Genomic DNA, 12,670 nt, shown 5'->3' with positions numbered 1-12,670 from the left:
TCTATTATTCCAAACCTTTGGGCTATTTTAAAGAGCTTTATCCATTCCTCCCACTTCCCCTAGCATTAGGCATGTGCCCATTTCCCCTGGCTATTTGTTTAAGTAGTATGTACCTGTTTAGTTTGTTTGGACAGGAATTAGGAAGTCCTGTTGATGGTAGCTTACAGGGCTACTCTGGGTCTGTGCAGACCTGCTATTTCTTAGATTATTTATACAATTTATTTGTCTACATTCTCTTACCTCCGAATCTCTAAAATTCATCTTAATGCAATACAGCCCTTAGTGCCAAACCAATTTTTTTCTAATACACATGTTTTCCCTAAAGCCCCAATACCTTCATTCCTTTGTCCTGATTTATTGCTGCTGCCTAACCACAGCTAGAAGGCAGAAATAATAATAATAATAAAAATTTTAAAACCCTAGTAACAAGCACATCAGGATTAACATACTAGGTCTATGTTAAACCACCCAACAATGAACTAACTCATCTTTAATTTATTAGCTTGATTCTGATATAAATTCTGAATAAAAAGTAAAGGGTTCTGTAGATTAATACTATGAAAGTTGCAAAACAAACCCCTGAAAAATAGGAAATGTTAAGCAAAGAGAGCTATGCCATCTTTAATTCATTGCACTGTTCCTAAGCAATTCCATGCATGCAGGATGCAGGCTCATGGCTGCATTTTTTAAGAGATCCTGCTGTACCCAAGCCATCAATACAAGCTATAAACAGCACAGCATATTACCCCAAACTTTAAAGTCTAACTCACATTTATTCTGTGTGACACTAGCATGAAAAACATTTCATTATGATCTTTCATTAAGTATCATGTGCTTGTATAAGTTCTACACAGATAGATCTATTATTCTCGAGGCAAAAATTGCAGGTGAAGTACTAGATAAATCCCCAAGTAGCCTAAGAATGTATTAACAGCCTCCCATAGTATTCAATCAGCAGCCATGGATTAAGCATTGTGAAGTTGAGGAATCTAAACCAACAATCTGTGAGGCAGGAGGAAAGAAACTTTCCTTCCCTCTTCTAGGTTCTTTCGGCTGCTCTAATGATTAAATCTGCATGAGACAGAGTAACAAGAGGAAATGACCAAATTTAATTACATTCATAGTGTAGAAACCCACATACATGGGAGGGTCAGAAACAGGAAAAATGAGGTCTATGTGACAGATAGATGAGGTCTATCTGAGCTAAGGATGGAGTAAGGCACCTTGTACTGGTTCCCCTTGTAGAGGGGAAGAGGTCATTCATAGGATAAGAAGAGCAGAAGTTCAGTTATTAGAAGTCATTTCCTGTGATAAGTCTTATTATGGGCAAGGCCTCTAATTTAAATTCTTTAAGGGAAGGTAAAAGGATCTCTTGAACCCTCAGGGTCGCAATTGCCTTCAGCTAAAAACAATTTATATGTCAAAGTGGCACATCTTGGGGAGGCCTGTTCTGAACCCCTTTAAATCTCTAAATGGAAAGAACATCAGTGTCAAGTGACTTGTGTTTCCTTGAAACCTTTATTATTTGGTAAAGTTTTATTTATTTAACCTCATTAGGAAGGGCAGCCTGAATTTGTAACATGAACACAAGACAAACAACTTCTAGGTAATGGAAGTGAGTTTTTTGCCTTCCAGCATGGACAGTTACTTCAGTTCAAGCTCTCAGCAATACCAGATTGTGGTACCCCTTCTGCTGGCACTGACAAGAAAAAGTAAAAATGGCACCTTAATTCTATAAACAACTCAGTTAATTTTTATAAACAACTTAGTTAATAATTAGCTTAAACATTTTCCTTTCAATATTTACATCAGCAGGTCTCAATAGGACACATTGATGTATTACAAGTAACCTAATACCAACTATAGTAAAAGTATCAAATTTTGAAATTATTTACTTTTAAAAATAAACCAGAGAAGATTCAAGGTTATCACAATAGTACCATGACCATGAATCTGCATTTCAATATGCTTTCTTGAGCGAAAAGAGGAGAGGGGTTCCAGAGATGAAGGTAGGAAACACACATGAAACTGTGGTTTATGCCAACATCATTATTCTATGTCACAGAAAAGAAAAACAGAACTATTGCTTTACAGTATCAATTTTCTTTTTTAAAAAGGTTTTATTTATTTATTTATAGAGAGAGGGGAAGTGAAGGAGAAAGAGAGGGAGAGAAACATCAGTGTGTGGTTGCCTCTCTCGCACCTGCTACCAGGAACCTGGCCCACAACCTAGACATGTGCCCTGATTGGGAATTGAACTGGTGACCCTTTGGTTTACAGGCCAGCACTCAATCTATGGAGCCACACCAGCCAGGGCTACAGTATATTTTTAACACACCCTTGTATTACACAGAAATAGAACTGAACTCTCACCTTTCTAATTAGAGTCAGTGATCAGAATTCATTAGGTTTTACTTACCATCTAAACCTACATGTACCAAAGAATTTGGACCTTGGAAATTTACACACCACTAGCACATTATTATGTTGTACTGAATGAAGTGCAGTAAAGAAGAGTATAATCTGGGAAAACAGTGGGATCCCTGCTAAGCCCTAAAGGGTCATACAACCTTGGTGAGGTCACCTCAGGCCAGCATTAGTCTTGCAGACTGAGAAACTCAAGTTTGTGAAGACTCTATAATTTCCTTCATCAGACTGAGACAACTGATTTGGGCTGCCCAAATGTCAAGAGATTGCTATATAGTGTTATTCACTTACACGTTTATATATTTCCTTCCTGATATCATAATACACCGAGAATTGAATTTGTGGTTATGAGGTTGGCTGACAAGCATGGAATCAGAGGAAAAAGTGGAGGATGGTCTTAGAAGTAATATCCTCGAGGCCATGATGAGATTTGAAGAATTATCCTTGACCCAGAATAGAGAATACCTTTCTAGTCACTAGCCTGTGTGAGTCCTCAGAGGATGCGTGCTCTCCTCTGAAGAGTGCTGGACAAATACTGCCGATATCCTACTTTTTGGGTTTCCTTTATCTGTGCTCTAAGCTTCCTGAGTTCATTTTGCTCAGACATTTGCTCAGTTTCAGTATATTCCTGCAAATGGTAGGGCTCTGTGGCTATACCTAATAGAAATGACCTTTCACTAACTTGAGCACAAAAGTAGAATTTGTTGGAAGGAGTTGAGAACTCTTACACAATTGAATGAAAAGCTGGAGTCCTGGGTCTCTAAAAGAAACTATGGAGCTGCTCTTAAAATGTTTACCTCTTTGTATGAGGAAATGAGCATTTAAATTAAAAGGAAGGAATGACATGGGTAATTTTAATATGGAAATACACTCAAATTAACAGAGATTACCAAGGAGGAATGGTCAATGGTCCCTAGCAGGGGTAGGGGTAAAATTCAAGGGTTAGGGTTAGGGAAAGTTATATTTGAGTTGATTCTTAAAAGATGAGTAGTAGATGTTTGGTGATCAAAGAAAGTATACTCAAAAAAGAAGAAAGGAAGGAAGGAAGGAGGGCATGGAAGGGCCCTCAAGGCACAGGTGTGAAGGTATGAAAGAGTATAACATATTTAAGGAAGTGAGTATCATCCCACATACTTTAGCATGGAGTGGGGGTTGGTAAAATGGAGTTTAGTGGGGAAAAACTGGAGAGGAAGACAGACTATTAAGAATTATCTTGCAATAAAGTGATTGTAGAACACTGAAAACAAATTCAAAACAAATTTTATGTATAAAACTCCTGCAAACGAAAAACTTTTTAAATTGAAGTTACTGGTGTGACATTGGTTAATAAAATCATATAGGTATAAGGTGTACAATTCCAAAATATATCATCTGTAAGTTATATTGTGCATTCACCACCCCAAGTCTAGTCTTCTTTCTTCACCATTTATCTCCCCCAGACCCTTTTCTACCTCCCCCACCCCCATTCTCTTTGGTAATCACTATATTGTTATCTGTGTATGGTTTCTTGTTTGTTTTGCTTGTTTGTTTTCTGCTTACCAAAAACTTTTTTTTAAGGTACTGATGGGGATTTTTTTTCAAAGCTCAATTAGTTTTCTCCCTTTTTCTCTCAGGTGTTGTTGAGTCCTTCCTCATCAATGCCTCACCACCAATAGCTCCCTGCACACACACACACACACACACACACACACACACACACACAATCTACATGATATTTGTATCTATTGGACTTGTTTTTCTCTTTGAGAATCATTCCCTGAAAATTCTGTCCTGGTTATAGGAGACTTTGCCAATAATGATTTGAGCAATTTCTAGGAGATATTTTCCCTAGGTAATAAAATATATTAAACTTGCTTTTCTAATCCATAGTTAGTCTTTAGATATGTATAAACTAGTCCCTCCAGCTGGGGCAATAAAGGTAGTTCATAGGGCCCAAACTGGTTATCAGATTATTCTGAACTCTTTTTCCATCATTCTCATGGACGTGTTAAAGCAAGATGTGCCACATCTATACATAAATAAACCTTGAGAAGGAATTGTGAAAGATTTTGTCCAATCTGGACATAAGAATTTTGACCATAATACTCAATTACTATGAATTCAGCTCAAGTATTGAATAACTAAAACCTGAAAGTGCTCTTAAATTTTGGAATTTATGAAGATAACCAATGGATTTATTGAGAAAACTGAATCCTCATTCTGAAATAATTTTAATGTTTAAGTATTCTATCATGTAATTTAATATAGTAAAGACTATGTTGTATTTAATATATTATTTATTGTGGATTCTGTTATCTATTTGCCTTCCTATTGCCTAAGGAAGTGAGGGAAATCCCTAATCAGTGTGGTTCCAGAACCATTCTGGTTCTTCTAGATTTTAGAAGTCCTCGTGTCTCAACTTCTTAGGCTGGGATTCTCTTTTAAGGACTCTTATTTCTAATGGCAAGTTTATAGATTTTTCCTATTCATTCCTCAAAGTATAGTTTCACCAGTTGTTTTCTAGGGAAGACTTCCCTTGCTTCCAAAATGCTCTATTAAATGCTGGCTAACTGTTTTACTGGTAACAGGAATGGCTACACATTGGTTTAGTTTTCTGTCTCTCTAACCCTGGGTGTTCTGGGGCCGTATCATGTCTGCCCCACTTTTTGTGATATTAAAAATATGGAAGGGAAGGATTGGCTATGTTTGGACATGATTAATATCCTTACCTTCTCTTTTCCACACCACTCCCACTAAATAAGTAACTTACAGCATTTTTTATTGAGATATCACATTAATATCTCTTCCAGTCAAGAAGATCCAGAAATAAAACCAAACTTACTATTTTCAATTTTGTACAAGATCACAATTAAAATCTCTAAAAAGGATTTTAAGAAGATCCTAAAATTATTTATAAATTTTATTTCTCCATATCATCTCAGATCCTTATTACCATTGTGCCTTTTAACTGTGGCAGATGGCATTTCCCAAAGGTGGCTGTAACAATATCTCCCATCTCACATGCACTTCTATAGTGTGACATTGCTACCTTCCAATCAAGAAGTCACTATTTCTCTACTCCCTTGATTTGGGAAGGCCCTGTGATTGCTTTGACAGTAGTATACAGTGGTCACATCAGTTCTGGGCTTAGCCAATAACTGGCCCAGCAGTTTCTATTCCTGCCTCTTAGAATACACTTGCTATGTAAGAGGTGTGACTATCCACAAATCATCCAATGAGAATTCCAAACCACACTGAAAGGCTCTGGAGGATGAGATGACACATGAGACAGAGAGAAATCAAGAAGTGCTGATGCTCTGGACAAGGAAGTAAAGGAATCATTCTGGATATCCAGTCCAGCAGAACCTTCAGAGGACTTCGTGACTATAACTGCTTGAGAGTCCCCAAGCAAGAACTCCTAAAGTGGGCTGAGCCTCATCAACCCACAGAACTATGAGAGATAGCAAAGTTTTGTTTTGAGCCACTAAGGTCTGGGGTGGCTTGTTAAACAGCAAAGACAGTTGGGACATAACCTGTGGTGACCATAGCAGGGTCTAAGGACTACCCTTTCCCACGAACTTTAAATGGAGTAATGCAGCACCATGGCTATCTATTTTACATTTGGGGATTATTAAAAAAATAGTTAGAAAAGTGTGTCTCCACTTCTTTAAAAAGTTTAACTGTCCTCTTCCCTTTTGTGCCATCGCTGAGGCGCCAGCGGTCAAACTGAAGTTCAATCCCTTTGTGACTTCTGACTGGAGCAAGAACCATAAGAGGCATTTCAATGCACCTTCCCACATTTGCAGGAAGATTATGTCTTCTCCTCTTTCCAAAGAGCTGAGACAGAAGTACAATGTTCGATCCATGCCCACCTGAAAGGATGATGAAGATCAGGTTGTGTAAAGATATTACAAAAGGCAGCAAATTGGCAAAGTAGTCCAGGTTTACAGGAAGAAGTATGTCATCTACACCGAACAAGTGCAGCAGGAGAAAGCTAATGGTGCAACTGTTCATGTGGGCATTCGCCCCAGCAAGGTGGTTATCACTAGACTAAAACTGGACAAAGACCACAAAAAGACTCTAGAACGTAAAGCCAAATCTCACCAAGTAGGAAAGGAAAAGTGTAAAAACAAGGAAGAAACCATTGAGAAGATGCATGAATAATGTAATCTTATATACAGCTTTAATTAAAAACTTGAAATAAAAAAAAAGTTTAACTATCACTGCCATGGGTAACTGAGAGTTGGCTAAATAAATATGGACCACCTTTGTGGATCATAAAAAACATTGTGACATCAAGTCTCCCCTGACCTTTAGACACAAGTATATCTAGGCCATTCCAGGTGGACATGTATTTATATCTGATTTCTAAAGCCCTCAATAAAGGGTACCACTTCTGGTTTTTACAGTCCTCACCATTGGGAAATACTGTTTAACTCAGAGACTCATAGACTATAGACTATGCTGTATTCCTACAGCTACCCTTGTTTGAGTTCAGGAAAAGGAGCGCATGGCACCTCTCTTGGCTCTTGGAAGGGAGCAAAAACCACTTTCCTTGGTGCCAGTGTCCTGTGCTAGGCACAGGATAATGAGAAAATGCACCTTAATAAGGGCATTCATTTTAATTAGAAATGGCTTCTTCATAAAACTTGCACATCATACGATCCTGAGCTTTGCCTAAAGCATTTGAAGTGTCATTGACAATCAAAACTGTTTTCCCTTCAACACTCAGCAGAGCTATATGTAGTAAGAGTTCCTTAAAGGCTTTCAGCATGCTAGCTAAGAGCAGTGTTTTTAGTTTCGCTACCCTAGTGTGCTGGTTCCTTTTATCATTCAGACCATCTGTGATGAAGTCTATTTTGTTAACTCAGAAAACCTCAGTTTCTGTAAGACTTTAAAAAGAAGCATTAACATATTTTTATGGATTGTGCTACCATTGTGGTTTTGGAGACTTCTCATTTCTGCTATGAAAAAGAAAAACCCTGCCATCTAAGCGTCTCATAAGAAACTATTTTTACATTTATAATCTTTAAAGACGCTTATGGAAAGAAGTGCTTTGAACTCTTTCAGTAAGATTTAGCTCAGCCTAAAGCTTAACAATAATATAATTTGAGTGAGGGTGTCTGATCCCACCTGTCAGAGATGCTGCAGAAAGATACATAAATCACAGTCAGAATCTCATCTGAAACCAGTTTTAAAATTCATGTGGCTAAAAGTCATTCCTGTGTGATCTGGTTTCTTAATATCATAGTATACCCTGAATATAAGAGTTCAGAGCTGGAATGCACCATAAAACTCATTTTATCCAACCCCTTTGTGCTACCAATGAGTAAACCGAGGCCACACATTTGGACTGGAAAGCGTACTTTCTTTCCACTATCCTCTTTCTAGTCAAAGTGTGCTTCCTAGAACCAGCTGCATCACCTGGGAGCTTGTTAGGAAAGCAGGATCTTAGGTACCTCACCAGACCAACTGCATCAGAATCTCCATTTTTACAAGATCTCCAAATGGTTCATAAACACATTAAAGTTTGAGAAGCACTGCTCCATACCACAATGTTTCCCAAGAAAAATGTGGCAAGACTTTGGAACCAGATATATCCAGATTTAAAATCCAGATGGTTTACTAACTACAACGTGGCCTTGAGCAATTTACTTAACTGTTCTGGTTCTCAGTTTCCTCCACAGTTAAATGCGGAGGAAATAATACCTACACTGGAAGGTCACCATGGAGTTTAAATGAAATAATGTTTGCATAGTTCCTAGTCAAGTGCCTGACAGTAGACCCTCGATAAACAGAAACTTCTGCTACTGCTCTTGCTACTACAGCTGTTACAACTTCTGTTGCTGCTGCTGCTACTATAATTGCCATGCTGCTACTAGTGCTGCTACTACTTAACACTAATGCTGCTGCTGCTACTCTCATTACTACTATTGATGCTATTACTGTCCTTGCTGCTACTACCACTACTGCTCCTGCAGCTGTAACTACTGCTGCTGCTCCTGCTGCTGCTTTTACTACTGCCACTATCACTACCATGGGTATTACTATCTCAGCAAGGGAAAGTAGCATGTCCTATATTGACAATTGACCAAAATGAAACTGGAGCCCAGGGCCCCTGACTCTTATTCAGGGGCAGTTTTCCCTATGCCTCATAGTTTCCATTCTCTTTTAAGTATAGCTAAATGCTAGAGTCCATTTTAATTCTTGGAATAGGATGTAGAAAAAGGAGAGTGCTTTTTTTTGGTTTCCATTTAGACCTCCTGGAAAAATAAAGTCAATTTGCTCAATTCTGTGTCTTCTCAAACTGTCATAGCTTCAGCTCAGCCTGAGTTTCTTCTCGGTGGCAGCTTCTGTTTCCTTCAGCTATGGAATGAATATTGTCATTCTCTAATTTTGCTTCTGGCCTCCAAAAAATTTTCCACAGAAAGTTTTACTGGATCTGATAGTACATTTATTTTCTTAGAAAACAGGATAGGTGTTAAATTACAGGGTAACCTTGATATTTTTTTAAATACATAAAAACTATGTATTTCAGTGTTAGTCCTTTCAGCTTTTAAGTGTACTCATCTCTCCAGATGTGTAATTGCACTTTGAATTGTTGTATAGGGAGAAAAAAAACCCTTATTGTGTGAAAACAGGATCTTACCATTTTGAAAACTGAAATAGATATTGATTTCTTTCTTTGAGGTCTCAGAATGACTTCTCATCTTTGTTCTTATAATTGGATTCAGTGACTTAAGAACATTGACTAAAATGTTAACCTCTCAGACTCAGATAGACTGGATTACAAACTGTAATAAATCCTTTGGGTGGTAGAATATCATATTTATGTGGAAAGTACCCAAATGTCCTGATAGAATCAGTAGAAGCACTTTGTAACCATTGATACCTATCAGATATTCCTCTCTCAATTAAGGATGAGTAAACGGAAGAACAAGATTGTACAGTAAAGCCAGTTTCAAGCTATCCCCACTATAGAAGGTAATGCAGTTCTACACTTTATAAGAAATTACATGCCCTAAGTTGGGTGGACACCATGAAAGTTGTGCATCTGAGCCCATGAGTGGGTTCTTCATACCAGTGGAAGAGTTCTGGGATGAAACAGACACCCTTGAACAAGCCCTGGTAGTAATGATGCATGTCATTAATATCCAGAAGATATAAGGAACTCATACAATTCAATAGCAAAAAAGAAGAAGAAGAATTTTTAAATAAGGACTTGAATAGACATTTTTCCAAAGGAGACATAAAAATGGCCAATAGATGTGTGAAAAGATGCTCAACATCACTAATCATCAGGGAAATGCAAGTCAAAACCACAATGATATGCCACCTCACAGCTGTTAAAATGATTATTATCAAAAAGTCAAAAGATGATGTGTGTGGCAAGGGAACCCTTGTGTACTTTAGTGGGAATATAAATTACTACAGCTATTATGGAAAACAGTATGGAGTTTCCTCAAAAAATGAAAACTAGAACTACCATACGACCCTGCAATCCCATTTCTGGGTATATAGCCAAGTGAAGAGAAAATAGAGTACTAAAGAGATATCTGCACTCCTGTATTCACTGCAGCACTATTCACAATAGACAAGATGTAAACACATCAGAAGTGACTGTTGACAGATGAATGGATAAAGAAGTTGTGAGATACATATGTCTGGAAACAGTTCAACCATTGCTAATATAAGAAGAATGGTTTGCATGACATCGATGTCACCTGGCAGCCAAGGAGCGTGGACTGGAATACGCATACATGAACAATGATGACTTCACTGTACTAGTCAGTGGGGGTGGTAGACGCTGTTGAGTGAATATGTGTATTGTGTGGCCATCACATTCAAAATGACCGAGTGAATAGAGCAATGAATCTGCATCAAATTTTGCAATAAGCTTAAACATTCCTCTACAGAAACTATTCAGATGATTCAGAAGGCCACAGCTATGGCAACTGGTGATTGGTAGCTTTATCACAACATGCCTGTTCATGCATCATGTCTCATGCAGAGCTATTTGGTGAAACAACAAATCACCCAGGTGACTCAGCCTCCCTACTGCCCATATTTAGCTTCTAGCTTTTCCCCAAACTAAAATAACCTTTGAAAGGGAAGAGATTTCAGACCGTTGATGAGATTCAGGAAAATACAACAGGGCAGCTGATGGCAATTGGGAGAACTGTGTGAGGCCGCAAGGTGCCTACTTCAAAGGGGACTGAGGCATCATTGTCCTATGTACAATGTTTCTTATTATCTTTTTCAATAAATGTCTCTATTATTCATGTTATATGGCTGCATACCTTCTGGACAGACTATAGACAGACGTAGATATAGATATAGATATAGATAGATATAGGTGCACGCACACACAGTGCAGTATTACTCAACTTTAAAAAAGAAGGTCATGTCATTTGCGACAACATACATGAATCTGGAAGACATTACACTAAGTGAAATAAGTCAGATGCAGAAAGATAAATATCACATAATCTTATATGTGGAATCTAAAAAAATGTTTGCACTTATGATAATGAAGTAGAATAGTGGTTACTTGAGGGTAGGGGGTCGGGGGAAGAGAAAGGTAATGATCAAATGCACAAACTTTCAGTTATAAGATGAATAAGTTCCAATGTACAGCATGGTGGCTATAGTTAATAATAATACATACTTGAAAATTGCTAAGAGAGGCAAGATCTCAGGTATTCTCATGACAGACAAACAAAAGAAACCATGGGAGATTATGGATATGTTAATAAGTTTCATTGTGGTAATCATTTCTCTCTCTATATATGTATATCAGAATATCACATGTAAAATATACACAAATATGTCAAAAATAAATAAATAAAAATCACAGAGGGAAAAAAGGAATGATTTACCTTCTGCTATGTAGGTGAATAAGCACTGGGTTTTCCATCCCCAGAAGTCTGAGACTCCTCAGCTGCTGCTAGAGAAGTGGGCACAGTGATGGATTTCCTAGCCCGAGGGCTGCATCTGACACTTGATCAGTTCAGCAAGTACTGTGCCTTATGCTCCTAACAAAAACATAAGCATTTATAGGGATCCAAATGAATCAGAAGATCCAGTATATATATTTTTAAAGCATGTCCCTGCCATGTACATGCTCATGCACATATGTACATGTACATACACTGGCTAAATTCACACACACACACACACACACACACACACACACACACACACACACACAAGCTGCTTTATTAGGGCCAAAGAGGCCTTAAGTATGGCTCCGAGTGAATAGGTTACAAGTCATAGAAACAGATCTCACATCTTCTCAGTGGTGATACAAGTACACAAATACAGTATGCTGTCCTAAATTTCAAAGGCAGTGTTTCCCAGGGTCTTAACAAAAGAGATTCTTTTAAATTCAATTGATTGATTGATTGATTGACTTTTCTTAGCACTTATACACTAGCCAAACACAACTCTAAACACTTTACAAATATTAACTTATTTAGTACCTATAATAGTCTTTAGCTGGCAGGTACTACTTTTATACTCATTTTAAAGATGAGGAAATAATCACAGAGAGTTTAGTAACTTGCCCAAGATTATACTGCAAATAAATGGTAGGATTGGAACTCAGGCACTTGGACCCAAAACTCTGTGCTACTATGTACGATGCTATATTATAAGATTATTATATTGTAGTTTTATTTATACTTAGCTGGTAGATAAGTTTGTTACTTTGTAGTACTAATGAAACCAAAATGATGGGTTCAGCACTTGAATGTGCCAATTATTGAGTCTCTGCATATATGATATATAAGCTACAGGCTATTTTTTAAAAAATTTCAAAGCCTTCATTTAATTATTGACTATGATAGTTTTTCCTTTTAGGGTTATGTATTATTATAAACTACAAATATAAAAAGCAAGCTAAGCATAATTTTAAAAATATCTTAAAGTTGTAATACAAGGGACCACGTATAAATACCCAGAGCTTACTAGGGATATAGTAAGAGAGTTTAAAAGAAACTAGAAATAACCTATTTGAACACCTCAGTGCTTTCTTTCCATGTTGCTGTTTGCATGAAAATCTTCCCGGCAAGTCAGGGTTTATTATAGGTCGGACAAGTTTCCAATAGCCAACCATAAACTCAGGAATCAATTCTCCCAATACACATTAAAAACAAAAACCCTCCCTAATCTGTAGCCAAGGTGCTCCTGGGCCCTGGGAGGGCACTGTGCCTGGCTACTCCAGCACAGACGCAGCAGTGTTGCCATGGCGGCAGGGACCCAA

At 37.7% G+C, this 12,670-nt stretch overlaps 1 protein-coding gene across 1 annotated transcript; it reads left to right on the top strand.

Annotated features, from left to right (window-relative positions):
* Positions 1 to 1,636: 1,636 nt before the first annotated feature.
* On the top strand, positions 1,637 to 6,570 carry LOC123811326 (60S ribosomal protein L26-like). Its single transcript, XM_045827290.1, is given in 2 exon segments — positions 1,637 to 1,681; positions 6,082 to 6,570. Coding segments are annotated over 2 exon segments (534 nt in total).
* The last annotated feature ends 6,100 nt before the right edge of the window (positions 6,571 to 12,670 follow it).

The sequence above is a fragment of the Phyllostomus hastatus genome, unplaced genomic scaffold (assembly GCF_019186645.2).
Source record: "Phyllostomus hastatus isolate PE091 unplaced genomic scaffold, TTU_PhHast_1.1 phas_scaffold_78, whole genome shotgun sequence".
Lineage (NCBI taxonomy): Eukaryota > Metazoa > Chordata > Mammalia > Chiroptera > Phyllostomidae > Phyllostomus > Phyllostomus hastatus.
Note: the sequence above shows the minus strand (reverse complement) of the source record. Positions and strands in the feature narration are given on the sequence as shown.